The sequence below is a fragment of the Acanthisitta chloris genome, unplaced genomic scaffold, assembly GCF_000695815.1.
Source record: "Acanthisitta chloris isolate BGI_N310 unplaced genomic scaffold, ASM69581v1 scaffold12596, whole genome shotgun sequence".
Taxonomy (NCBI): domain Eukaryota; kingdom Metazoa; phylum Chordata; class Aves; order Passeriformes; family Acanthisittidae; genus Acanthisitta; species Acanthisitta chloris.
In genome coordinates, this window is record NW_008678765.1 from 1 (window position 1) to 11,891 (window position 11,891).

General features: G+C 39.7%; 1 protein-coding gene across 1 annotated transcript in view; it reads left to right on the plus strand.

Moving 5' to 3' along the window:
- The first annotated feature begins 425 nt into the window (after positions 1-425).
- Positions 426-11,891, plus strand: part of LRMP (lymphoid-restricted membrane protein) — a 39,460-nt gene continuing 27,994 nt past the window's right edge. Inside the window, exons 1-9 of the mRNA XM_009077043.1 lie at positions 426-1,011; positions 2,743-2,923; positions 3,124-3,200; positions 3,279-3,357; positions 4,347-4,505; positions 5,652-5,769; positions 7,143-7,193; positions 8,338-8,415; positions 8,937-8,993. Of these exons, the coding sequence (XP_009075291.1) occupies positions 426-1,011; positions 2,743-2,923; positions 3,124-3,200; positions 3,279-3,357; positions 4,347-4,505; positions 5,652-5,769; positions 7,143-7,193; positions 8,338-8,415; positions 8,937-8,993 (1,386 nt within the window). The remainder of the gene's footprint in view (positions 1,012-2,742; positions 2,924-3,123; positions 3,201-3,278; positions 3,358-4,346; positions 4,506-5,651; positions 5,770-7,142; positions 7,194-8,337; positions 8,416-8,936; positions 8,994-11,891) is intronic.

Here is an 11,891-nt window from a genome sequence, read left to right on the forward strand (position 1 = left end):
TATATAAAAGAAATATCCAATTAGGGATAAAATGGTATGAGTAATATTCCTTAGTACTTTCTTTAATCCAAAAAGATAGTCAACCACAAGGTTGCAGGGAATCCAGCTTTTATTTTTGTCCCCCCATTCCTCACTGCCATGGTTATGGTATTTAAGAATCAGCAGTGAGATTTCAGAAAGTATATCTGTTTTCACCAACTTTTCCAAATCCATATCAGCTTCTAGTTCCCTGCACAATTAAACATCATGACTAGAGGTTCCTGTCACAGCTGGTAAGTGGATTGAGGATTTTCAAACCACTTGATACTCAAGCTGCACAGCTGAATGGAAAAATTAGTGCAAAAGTTATGTTTATGTTGGCCATCCTAACTCTTGTATCTTGTCCCTATTCTTTCCAGATACTTTGCAAGAGAAGGGAATTGAAAATGTCGTTAGAACATGGAGCTAAGAAGAAACGGCATCATAACCCAGTGGACAGTATTTGCAGAAAGATCAAATCCATCCAAATGCTGGACCAAGTCTCTAACCCAGCTATGCAGATACCAAAATTTCAGTCCAGGAACTTCGACAGTCCACAGTCCAATATCAAAAAAAATCTGGAAGAAATTCTGAAGAGAAGAACTTTTCGAAGTCATGACACTCATTCAGTCGTAATCAGTCCTGACAGAGACAGTGTTTTCTCTCCAAACTTGTCGCCTTGTCTCGGGCCCATCTCTGACCACCATCCTGCAAATGCTACTTTTATAGCTGGTGAATGCAATGAGAGATCTAGGAACACATCGATACCGGTGTGTCCCAGGGAGGACTGTTCTCCATTGTTCTTTGGATCCAGGGAGGTGAATTCTCAGCACAAACTGTATGCTTTACCAACTATTGAACCCAAAGATGTGCCTTATAAACAGAAGTATCTTACATCAAGTCCGAACTTATATTTCTTCACATCTGGTAAAAAGCCAGAAAGTGCTGTGATCCAACCTCCTTTGTCAAAGATCTTTCCTTCGAATGAAAGAGGTAAAAATCCTGGAAAAAGTAATCCTAATTCAAAATCTTAGACATCTGAACATTTAGCCTACATAGGTGATGTTTCTTTACTATTTAAACTAGTAACAATACATTTAGCATCACTCAAATCTAATAAGACCTCAGGAAGAGCTGAGTAAAATCTCAATTTTCTCTAAAACACTATTAATGTGAATGCAAAAAGTGAGGAAGTAACAAGTCAAGTCAAACTTTTTCAGATTCTTTCAATTTATTTATTTTTTTTGGTTAAGCAATTTGGCTATAAATTTAGACTGCCTTTAATATATATATATGAATTTGGGTGTTGGTCTTAGTTTGAGCTTTTTGGAGTATTAATTTTTCAATAAGTTAATTCAGCTGTAGTGATTTCTCTACAATGTATCTGGAGGGAGAGAGAGGAAATATGTGGCCTCTTAAATGACCTGTTTTATGTGTTTCCTTCAATCAAAAAAGAAAAGCCAGGGTTCCCAAAAATGTAGATGTATAAACCAGTTCCCAACTCAGAGGCTCCAGCTATGAACAGTTAGTTCCTGGAGTTATTTGGCAGTAAATTGTTTTGTTGATTTAATCTTTCAGAAAAAAAAAACCCAAACACCTAAAACTAAAAAAATATGTCATTAAAGCAGGGGAATTCCATGTGTGCTCTTGCTATTGCAAACATAATATTGTAGTTAGAAGCTGTGGTACATAAAGTTACTATGAGCAAATGAAGATGGACAATAACACTTATACTTCACAGGATGGAGACAGTCACTGGGGCACAAAGCTGACAACATGCAAGGTGTGAGCTTCATCTGTGAAGAAGACCTACTGACCACTATCTTCTGTGCATGTGACATAGAGCACACAGGTTTGCCATAGGCTTTTTATTCCTCTGTTTTGTTCTCCTCTCAACAGATTTTGAGGATTCTGATCATGCTGTGATTTGTGAGATATGCCAATCTCTGATATGCTTAGGCTCCCTTAGCTCCTGTGTGTGTGGCAGATGCAGAATAAATGTATAAATTTCTTGTGCCTCTTTTGCGCGGTGCTTGACTTTTCCCCTGCTGATCTTTGCAGTGTTTTAGTGCAGGGGAAGTAGAGGAGCAACATGCTTCTAGCAATCAGATTTATCAGAAGTTACTTCTAGTCTTTTTCCTGTTAGAAAACTTAAGGAAACTGCAGAGCAAAAGAAGTCCTCCCATTTCCACCTCACACATGTCTAAAAGTGGTAGAATCATAGAATCACAGAATAGTTTGGATTGGAAGGGGCATTAAAGATCACCTAGTTCCAACCTCCTGACATGGGCAGAAACACCTTCTGCCAGACCAGATTGCTCAAGGCTCCATCCAACCTGGGCTTGAGAGTAAGGAGTAGTAAGCAGAGAAGGGAGTAGTTTAGCAGAGTACGACAATGTCAGTCACAGGATTTGATGAGAGGCCTGAAAGTAGTAGCTCAGCAAATAGGTCAGCTTTTATTCCTCTGAAACTGAAGTCCACAAAACTAGTAAACTGGATTTTCACACTTCTCTATCAGAAAATGAACAAAAAAACCCAGCAAACAAAAGCTCTAAACTATTTTTTCCAGGACACACTGCAACTGCAGGGATTTGTTCCCTGTCTACAGCTCTTGAGGGCAATTGGATACATCCTAGAATAGTCCAGTAGCATGGCCTTTTACAGCTGTTTATAAATGCTTGCCAGACTTTGGAGTCTGCACATGTACTTCTGTTTCTATTTTAGGAAAGGTGGCAGTTTCCAAGATAATTGATTACTTGAGGCATACAACTAGTCGGGGATCAGAAGACAGTGATCTTGATGAGCTATGCAACATGCTTGACCCAGATCAGAAAGATGTTTCCATGGACCTGAAAACGTATCATGCTGTCATGGGAGAGTGGATTGAAGATCGTAAGAGAAAATGGTAACAGCTTTTTAATGAATCTATTTCCTAAGCCTTCTGTAAAAACAGGAGAGTAGAAAGTTCCCCTGTGACTTGCCTCTTCCAGACTCTGGAAAGTAGAAGGCACTGGGATGCTGTGGCCACAGTGTGGGTTTTGGCTGAATTTTTTCAACTGTTACAAAGTCATACTGATTTTGACTCTTGGTGCTTGTTTGTTTCAGGGAAGAGGATGCCAGTGAGGAATCATCAGCCAGTATGGAAGGCCTGGAATTTCAAGTGCTTAAAAACACCTGTGAAGGTACAGACCCTTTTACTCTGGTTTTATTCAGGAAAACTCCACTTTCTTGCCCTATAACCAACCCCCCAACTCTTTCAGCAAAAAAGGCACATGCCAGGATGAATGTTACATCAGGAAGCTTGGAGGCCTTTGGGGGTGATGTGTCCAGAGGAGACATGTAAGTCCATTTAAGCAATTCTTTCTCAGAATACAATACTCTTAGCTCTGAATTGCTTGACAGAAATTCCTAGAACTGCTGTTTTGGAATACTGTTCTGGCAGAATTTCTAATGCTGACCTCAGTCTGCAATAGCTCTTGATGCTGTTACCTTCTTCATCACAGTTTCTGCTCAGAGTGAAAAACACACTAGTAATTTTTCCTACTGCTGTCTTGGTGCTTCTGTGTCTATTTGCGTCTGTAATTCCCTGTGGTCAGTTTTGCCATGTGTTTCCCTGTTCAAACTGGTTCCTTCTCTAAAATCTTAGGTGTATGACAATAACAAGATATTGTGACCTGAAAATCTGGTCCTTGAGGTTTTTTAGGGTTATTTTTCTTGTGGTGGGGAATTAGTTTTTGTTTTGTTTTGTTTTTTTAACATAGTTATGTATGTGACTTGGATTCTGTTAGTAGCAAAGCACTTAACAAACACCAGAAGTTTACTTTTGGAGTTTATGTATAGTCAGAAATTCAAGATCTGCTTTCTGATCCTTCCCTATAATTCTCAGGATCTCAGAAGGGTAATCTTCTTTGAAGTTTTGGTTGAACACAAAAGTAGGGGATTGGGTTAGGGGAAAAGAAAGGATCCAGAAATTGTGGAGTTACTCCAAAAGCACTATTAGTGGCCTAAGAGGTGACTAACAAAAACTTAAGGCATACTCATGCAGACATCCAGATGTGGCACTTGTCTGGTGGCAAATCTCGGTAGCAGGGAGTACAAAAAAAAGTGATTAAAACCAAAACAGTTCTTGGTGTCAATAGAATTGGAGAACTGATCTGAAAATGTTCTGATATCTCTGTGCAGAGCAAGTGACTGGACACTGCAGCATTGTGAGTTCTCTGTGGGCTCTCCTCTTATTAGTCAATGCAACACAGCATTAGGATTTTTCAAAAGCCTAAATTAGATCAAAGCACTTTTCTCAGTCTTTCCTGGCTTTGTTACTGGAACAGGGAGACTTCTGACCTGATAACCTGTGTGGCAGACCTGCAGTACAACAACCAGAAGCTTCAGGAAGAGAACAACAAGCTGAAGCTCACACTGGAAGCTGTAGATGAGACCAGCAATAAGCTGTTGGCAGATAATGAGGATTTACGTCAACAAATAAAAAGGTGGGAGACCTTGATGGCACCAGGTCTACACTGTAGTGGCCATGGGCAGAGCTGTACTCTGCCAAATGGTTCAGCCTTGCCTTACTGCTTTTAGCCTTATCAGTGCTTCATGACAGCAACTTTCTTTATGTATTACCTGTAAGGTTTGACCCTCTTGCCTGATTTTCTGCTCTGTACCTCCTGGTTCTTATAAAATCAGTCCTTCATCTTATATAGCCTGACTCTTGCAGCATGTGGGTGCACAGAGCAAGATCTTAGGGTAAAGCAAAATCAAACAAACAAAACAACGGAAAAAAGGCTCAATGTTACCAAGAGAACAGCTAAGCACTGGAAGTCTTCCAATCCTAGACCACATGCTTGTTGCTAAGCAGAGGGAAAGTGAGTGTGTAACAGCTATTTTGCTACTCCTTTGAGGAACTGAGGTGAGTTGTCTCATTTGTTCACTATTTCTGTAGCCTGGGGATCTATCAGTGCCACAAGTACAAGCCTATATTTCATAGTGCTCAACTGGCCTAATCAATTCAAATGTGATACAGCTATGTCAGCTGCCAAACCATTCCCAGTATTTTCTGGGGAGATAAAGCAAGAATCCTGCAAGGTGTAGTTGGAATGGGGTGTGTGCCCTCATGTTGGACCATGTGCTCTGGGATGCTCTGCAGCATAGAGCTAGCCTGGAAATGAGCCCAGCTCATTGCCTAAATACACTTGGTTTGGGGTATCAGATCAGGATAAGAAAATGATGCAGAGCTTGTCCTTGAAAACTGAACTGAAATGGTTTCCACAACTTCTACCTATGAAGTATTGTAAAGATGAGTTTGTTCTCAGATGAGTTGATCTATTTAACCATAACAAGCCAGATTTGTTAACATACCTCTGTTTTGATCCACCTGTCTTTGATGCTGTGTTTGCCTGAGGTTTCATCCCCTACTGGGAGAGTGAAAGGGAGTCATTAAATGAGGGTAAATCTATGAGCCTTTACTTCCTGGATGAAAATGATGGGCTTAAACTGAAATGTTGCTCTTCTGTTCAGTGTCTGTGTCAAGAAATAAGGCCCTGGTAACTTCTAGAAATTCTGTATTTTGAGCCTGTCTGAAGACCAGCAGTAACTGGCTAAATTTCTTCTGGATTTACTTCCCCTCTGTGCAGCATCCAGCACTCTGTGTTGAAAGCCAAAGCACTTGAAGAAGAACTAGAAGAAACAAAGAACAACCTGAACCTGTCAGAAGAGAAGAGAGAGCAGATTCTCTTGCAGAACAAACAGCTAGTAGGTGCTTTTATTTCCTAGTTTGCATTGTACAGCATCTCACACCTTGCTGTAACAGTGGCATGACTGCTCAGGCTCAAAAAAACCAGTAATATGACCTTCTCTGTACCAATTTCAAACGTGATTTATTAGTGTTGCAAAACCACTATGAAGTGCTTTCACATGGAAATTTTTCTGTTGCCAGTTACTATGAGGAAAACTATTAAAAGGGACAGTCTTGTTTGTAACTGTGCTTAAAGACAGCAGCTCTCATGCTGCTGTCACTGAGCCCAGTCTGTTCTGAAGTTGGTGACATTCTGCCAGAAATTCCTATCACTTTTGTAGAACCAGCACGAATAAGAGACTCAGTTCAGATGTCCACACAGAAGAGTCATTTTCCAGAGCACTCCCAGGTTATTGTGAATGTCCATAGGGACTGACAGATATGACAAGAGCCTATCAAAACCTGTCCAATCTGGGCAGACAGCTGGAAGCCAGGCAGCACACCTTGGTGTGTCTGAAGCTGCCAGTGTGGGAGTTGGGCCCAGGTGTGTGAGTAGTAAAGCTTGTGCTGGGTGTAAGAGCTGTAAAACAGCCTGGTGACAAGGCTGATGTGGCTGCAGCTTTAGCAGGTGTTGCCAGACACCAGAGCTGAGGCTCTCCAAGAAGGTGTTTGTGTAGCTGCTGTGTGTGTTCTTCACACAACAGTGGTATCACCATGTCTTGCTGTGTGGGTGTAGCCTGAAATTAGTGTTCTGGAACTGTGTGTGCTGCTGGTGGTGGGTATGTAGAAATCAAAAATGAGTCTTCCATGCCAAGCCAGAACACCAGGATTTTTGGTGCTATGCTGCTGCAGTGTGTGTATGTTCTGGTTTTGCTTTAATATGAGGTTCCATGCATAATTCACCCTGTGAGAAGGAAGTGGAGTGGGAGAGAGAAATATTATTGGAAACTTTGTAGTTGAGATTATAAGTCCCTTAGTTACTGTTCACTGTGCAGAAAAGGCACCAAGTGGGATGGATACTACTGACTTTCCTCATCTCTGATATGAAAACGTGTAGTGTGGCACATTGGCTTTCCAGATTTGTCCTGTTTCCAGCATGAGTACAACTAGATTTGTCCACTCTGGCCTTGAATAGCTCCTTCCCATCAGCTAGTGGTCTGAGTTGTGCTGATTTGAAATGCCTGTGTCAAACCTTTCAGTGCACCAGCCCCAGCACTTCGCTTTTTGTTGTGCTCTCTGCAGCCAAGGAAAGCAACACCACAGCTTCATCTTGGACTCTGGATGTATTTGTGGTCTGTTGCTTTTTGCCTTAGTTTGCCTTTGACTGTTGAACTTGACATGTGAAACACAGTGAATTTTCTTTTTTCTCTTTTTCTTTAACTCTGATCAGGAAAAAGAAAATCAGTCTCTCAACAGCAAAGTTACTTCTCTCCAGGAAGAGGTAAAATAAATCATGATTCTTCTTCATGTTCTTGCCTAGCTAAAAGTTTGCCATTAAGAAATGAAATGTTTGTCAGACTTTGCAGCCTGACATGCTAATTAGGTTATCAAAATATCTAACATTTTACAAGGATGACTTGTCATAAAAGTTGCACATCTTGAAGTTGCACTGTGCTTCAGGTTTTTCATTTGCTGGGTAAGGATAGGAGGTTAGGGAAGCATGGGGACAGGGACAAAAAGGGGAAGCCCACTCCCTCTCCTTTTTTCCTTTCAAAGCTTTATAGGAAAATACCAAATATTTCTGCTTAACACAGCTATAAGTATACTAATTTTACATTGAAACAATGTCCACCCAATACTTTTTCATTTCATGTTCACTTCTGTTTCCCTCCCTTAAAGAGCCCAAGGAGAAGCTCTGTGTAGAGCTGTAACACCAAAAAAACCTCAGTGGCTGTGGTCTCCACTCACACATGGATCACTGGCACTGGCCAAGGACCTACAGGAGGCTTGTAGGGAACTTGCTGCTAGTGGAACTGTATCTCTAGGCTTGAATTCTTTATTTGCAGGAGAGCTGTTCCTTTTTTTTTTTTTTTTTTTTTAAAACATTAGAGCAATTACTTTATTAACCTGTTTTTATCAGGTGATAAAATGTTTTAATACTCCCTTGCAGTCTGTATTTCAGACTATTTAGGAGGAAATGGAGAAACAGGTTAAATCATATATAGTAATGAAAGGAAACACCTCATGTATCCAGGAATCTATTATAACAGTGGTGGTAGTTCTTCACATGTTTACTGTTCTCAAGATTAGACTTTCTGAAATTGTAAATCTAAATAGCTATTAAACTTCATCTTTCAAAAAATAATTCTTGTGCTGCAGGTCTGACAGTTTTTCCTTAGCTTTCTAGGTCTGGTAGTGCTTACAAATCATGTTTTGAGGTTTTCTATTACCTGTGCTCTGGAGAATTGGGGGGAAAAGCAGCAGAAGCAGTTTCAGTGGGGCAAGCACTTACAATTTATGTGCATAAACACTGGAAGTGCTTGAGAGTAGGCAGTATTGAGGGTGGAGATGACATTTTGCCTAGTTTGTTCAAGGAGAAGCTGTCAATCCATTCAGCTGTGCCTAAACACTCTTATCTTGTTTAGAATATTAGGAATAGCATGGACACCGATGGACTACACAAGAAGATCTTGGAGCTATCCAAAAATGCAGCAGAGCTTCAAGTAAGAATTTCAACTCTAGGAGGAACAAAAAGTCAACCTATAGTTTGCTCAGGTCTAGTGAGAAGGATTTCTGCTTCTGGAAGGCAGACAGCTCTGAGCCTGTTTATACTGAAGGACTGCAGTGTACAAGAGTTGCTTGGACAGTGTGTCAGCTTTGACTAAGAGCATTGCTGTCTGGAGGCTAAAAACTGGGCTGATAGAATAAATCCACAGTTTCATTCTCTCCTTTTCCCCAACATTTGAGAAAATATATTAGGAAGTCATTATTGGGTGAGGCTGCTGAAGGTATTAGCCTGGATAGGTGGGAGGAAACAAAGGTGACTCTAAAGCTGAGAACCTTTTCACTTGAGTGTAAGATCTGAACTCTGAAATGCACCACATAAGATATTCTAAGAAAAATTTGATTTTTCTAAGCAAGGAATGTTGCTATTCTTTTTCCCATCCAAATAGGAAATAGCAACAGACTTGTATTATAGTGAGTACTGATGGCTGGAATAATTTTTGATCTTTTCATTCTGTAGGTCCAAGCCCATATCTATGAGAGCACTATGGTGACCAAAGAGGCAAGCTTGATCCAGGTTAGTTGCTTCTACTTCATTACTATCTCGACTTAAAAACATAGAATGACAGAAAGGTTTGGGTTGGAAGAGGCCTTAAAGATCATTTATTTCCAGCTCACCTGTCATGGGCAGGGACACCTTCCACTGGACCAGGTTGCTGGTCTAAACTGACTACAGGATGATTTGTATAAAGGCAAAGCAATAGTCTTCACTGTGGCACTTTTATTTCTACTCTTCTCACACTGCAGAACCTGATCCTATAAATGACTTCAAAGTAGGCGAGTTCTACTTTAGGACCTGGTTATGAGTCAGCATAATTAAAGGTTTCAGGATTTTTCTTTCTTTATTTTTCATTTTATTAAAAAAAAAATCACAACCTATTAAACTTTCAAACTTCAGAAAAACATACAGAAACTTCTAAGGGCTACTTCCTTCAACAGCTGCTCAAAGTATGTACCTGCAGAAGGTCCTTCCCTTCATGTCCTTGACTGAAATCATTTCACTTCTGTGTCAAACTAGAAATGGTGATTCAGAGCCCAATGGAAAAACAAATTTGTCCTTTCATTTCTGAGGTGTAATTATTTAGGCTTGGCTGAAGAGTGAACATTTCTGGTGTTTTTAAACTCTTATTTTGTATCAGAAAACAAAGACATAAGACTAGACAAGGGTGTTGGCAATATCTGGATTCATGAATTATGCAAATTGTCTTTTAGGCCAATGGGATTTCTGTTGAGCAGAACATGATTTAAATCACCTGATAAAATATTTGACTATTAAGTTAACTGCAAAAGTGAGTGCAGCTGAATTCAAATAGGGACAAAGAGAATCTAACTGCAGTGTGATCCAGCTGATAACTTTGTAGCTGAGTGTTTTAGTAGTTTTTGGTTGGTTTGGTTTTTTCCCTGGAAGCAGCTTAAGGGCATAAATTTATTAATCTGTTTGTTGTTTTTTTTTAAAGTAGCTTTCACTTGGTCCTCCTTGAAGCATTCAAAGTTTTGTGAGCTCTGTCGTATAATTTTTTTTTTAAACACAACTCTCTTAGTCTATTGACTAAATGAGAATTTTGGAATGAGGCTGTTAGATTACATGTTGATAAACATGACTGGTTTGTATAACTTTGAAGAAACTAGTGCAGAAAACTTGCCATTAGGCTCTGTGGGTTAAGGGTTTACCTGTAAGCTAAAAATCCTCCTCTCATAGCTCTTCATCCAAAGATAGATTGGCTAAGACTGGGCACTAAAATTATTTTGGCAGCCTTTCTTTTCCAGGTCTGGAGAAGGTATATGAAAACAGAAAACACAAATTTTCTTTTTTCTTTTTTATTAACTCTTTGGTACCATATATCAGTTGTCTCTTCCAGGATTGAAAATCTGGTTCTACAGTCTCACTTTTCCTGCTTAACTTTGAGCACTTTTTCAAAAACTTCAGCCATTTTTGAAGAGGAAGAATAGGAAGAAGCCATAAAAGGGATGAGAGGATCAAAGCTCCTACTTGAAATTCCTGTTTTCTCTAGGAAATTCTCTACTTGTCTGTACAGTGTCTTCTACTGTAAAGGCATAACATGACTGTGGTGCTAAGAAAGCTGCTACTTCTAGTAACTCTTCAGTCCTAACATGAGGGAAATACATTCTTGGTCAGCCCTTTCATTAGACAATATTCAGTCTGCAGAGTGCTATATTCTATGCCTCTAATAATAAAAAATGTGTTAACATTTCAACTTGTTTTATGGGTCCGTTGGGATTAGAGTTTGCACCAGGCATAATATAGTCCAGGTCTTCAGCTAAAACTAAAATGCTTCTGTCTAGTTTAATCTGCTGGTATAGAAACCAGGTAAATAATAAATTAAAGCACAGCATGTGGAAAGAGGTTTTTCTGTCTCTTTAACTTCGGACGTTACGTAGAAAAGGTCTTCTGAGTGCTCTTAGCTCATATGCAAGGTAACTGGTGGTATGCTTTGAAATTTGCAACTATTTTTGTTATATAATTAGGTTGCTGCTCAAACATAAGTCCTACAGCTTACTGCTGTGAAGTAGGACTGAATAGTGATTTTTCTGTTTGTTTGTTTTCTCCACAACTTCTGCAGAAGGAACAGGACATCAAGGAACTGAAGTTAACCATTGTGGAGTGTTCCTCAATAATAGAGGTATGGGGCTGGGCCTAGTTTTGACTGTGTGGGGAAAGCATGCACAACCAGTGCTTATTCTGCATCACAAACTAACTCACCCCATCTGATGTATGTTTCAGACACTGAGGGCAGAAAAAAATAAGCTACTGGAGAACATGCAACACATGCAGCAAGAGCTTATCTCGTGAGTATTGTGAAGAAGTTCCAGGAAATGCAGTTTTTCAAAAGTCGACAAGGACTGATACACCACTTTTTCCCTGTTTCTTTTAGAAATGGTTTGAGTTTCCCATGGCTGAGTAAGTTTAACGGTAATATTTCTGAAGGGGTGAATTCGCTGCGCTGTGAACTGGAACTTGCCCAGTCTTCTGAGGTATGAATTAAATCTTTAATGAATCTCTTTTCCCAGTTATCTTGCATCAGTAAAGACAGAACAAAGTTCATTCCCTGTAAATCATTAGATAACCCTGGAATTCAAAGCCATTAATCCCAACATTCAAGCATAGAAAGTGAAGGTTACACTGTTGTCCCAAGCACACTGGAGAAAGTCCAAAGAAAAGCAAACAAGAAATATTTGTAGATCTAAGAAGTTAGATCTCCAAATTAAATCTGGAAGAGCTAGAGTAATGAATTTAGCTGGCAGAAGAGCAGACTGATAGAAGATACAAGTTTTCAAATATGGAAAGGTTTTTATGCTGAAGAAAGTAACTAACAGTTTGCTGCTTGTACTGCTTATACCAGGCATGAATAATGATTTTTGGTTGCAGGGGAGACGTCAAGGAAAAAAGTCTAAT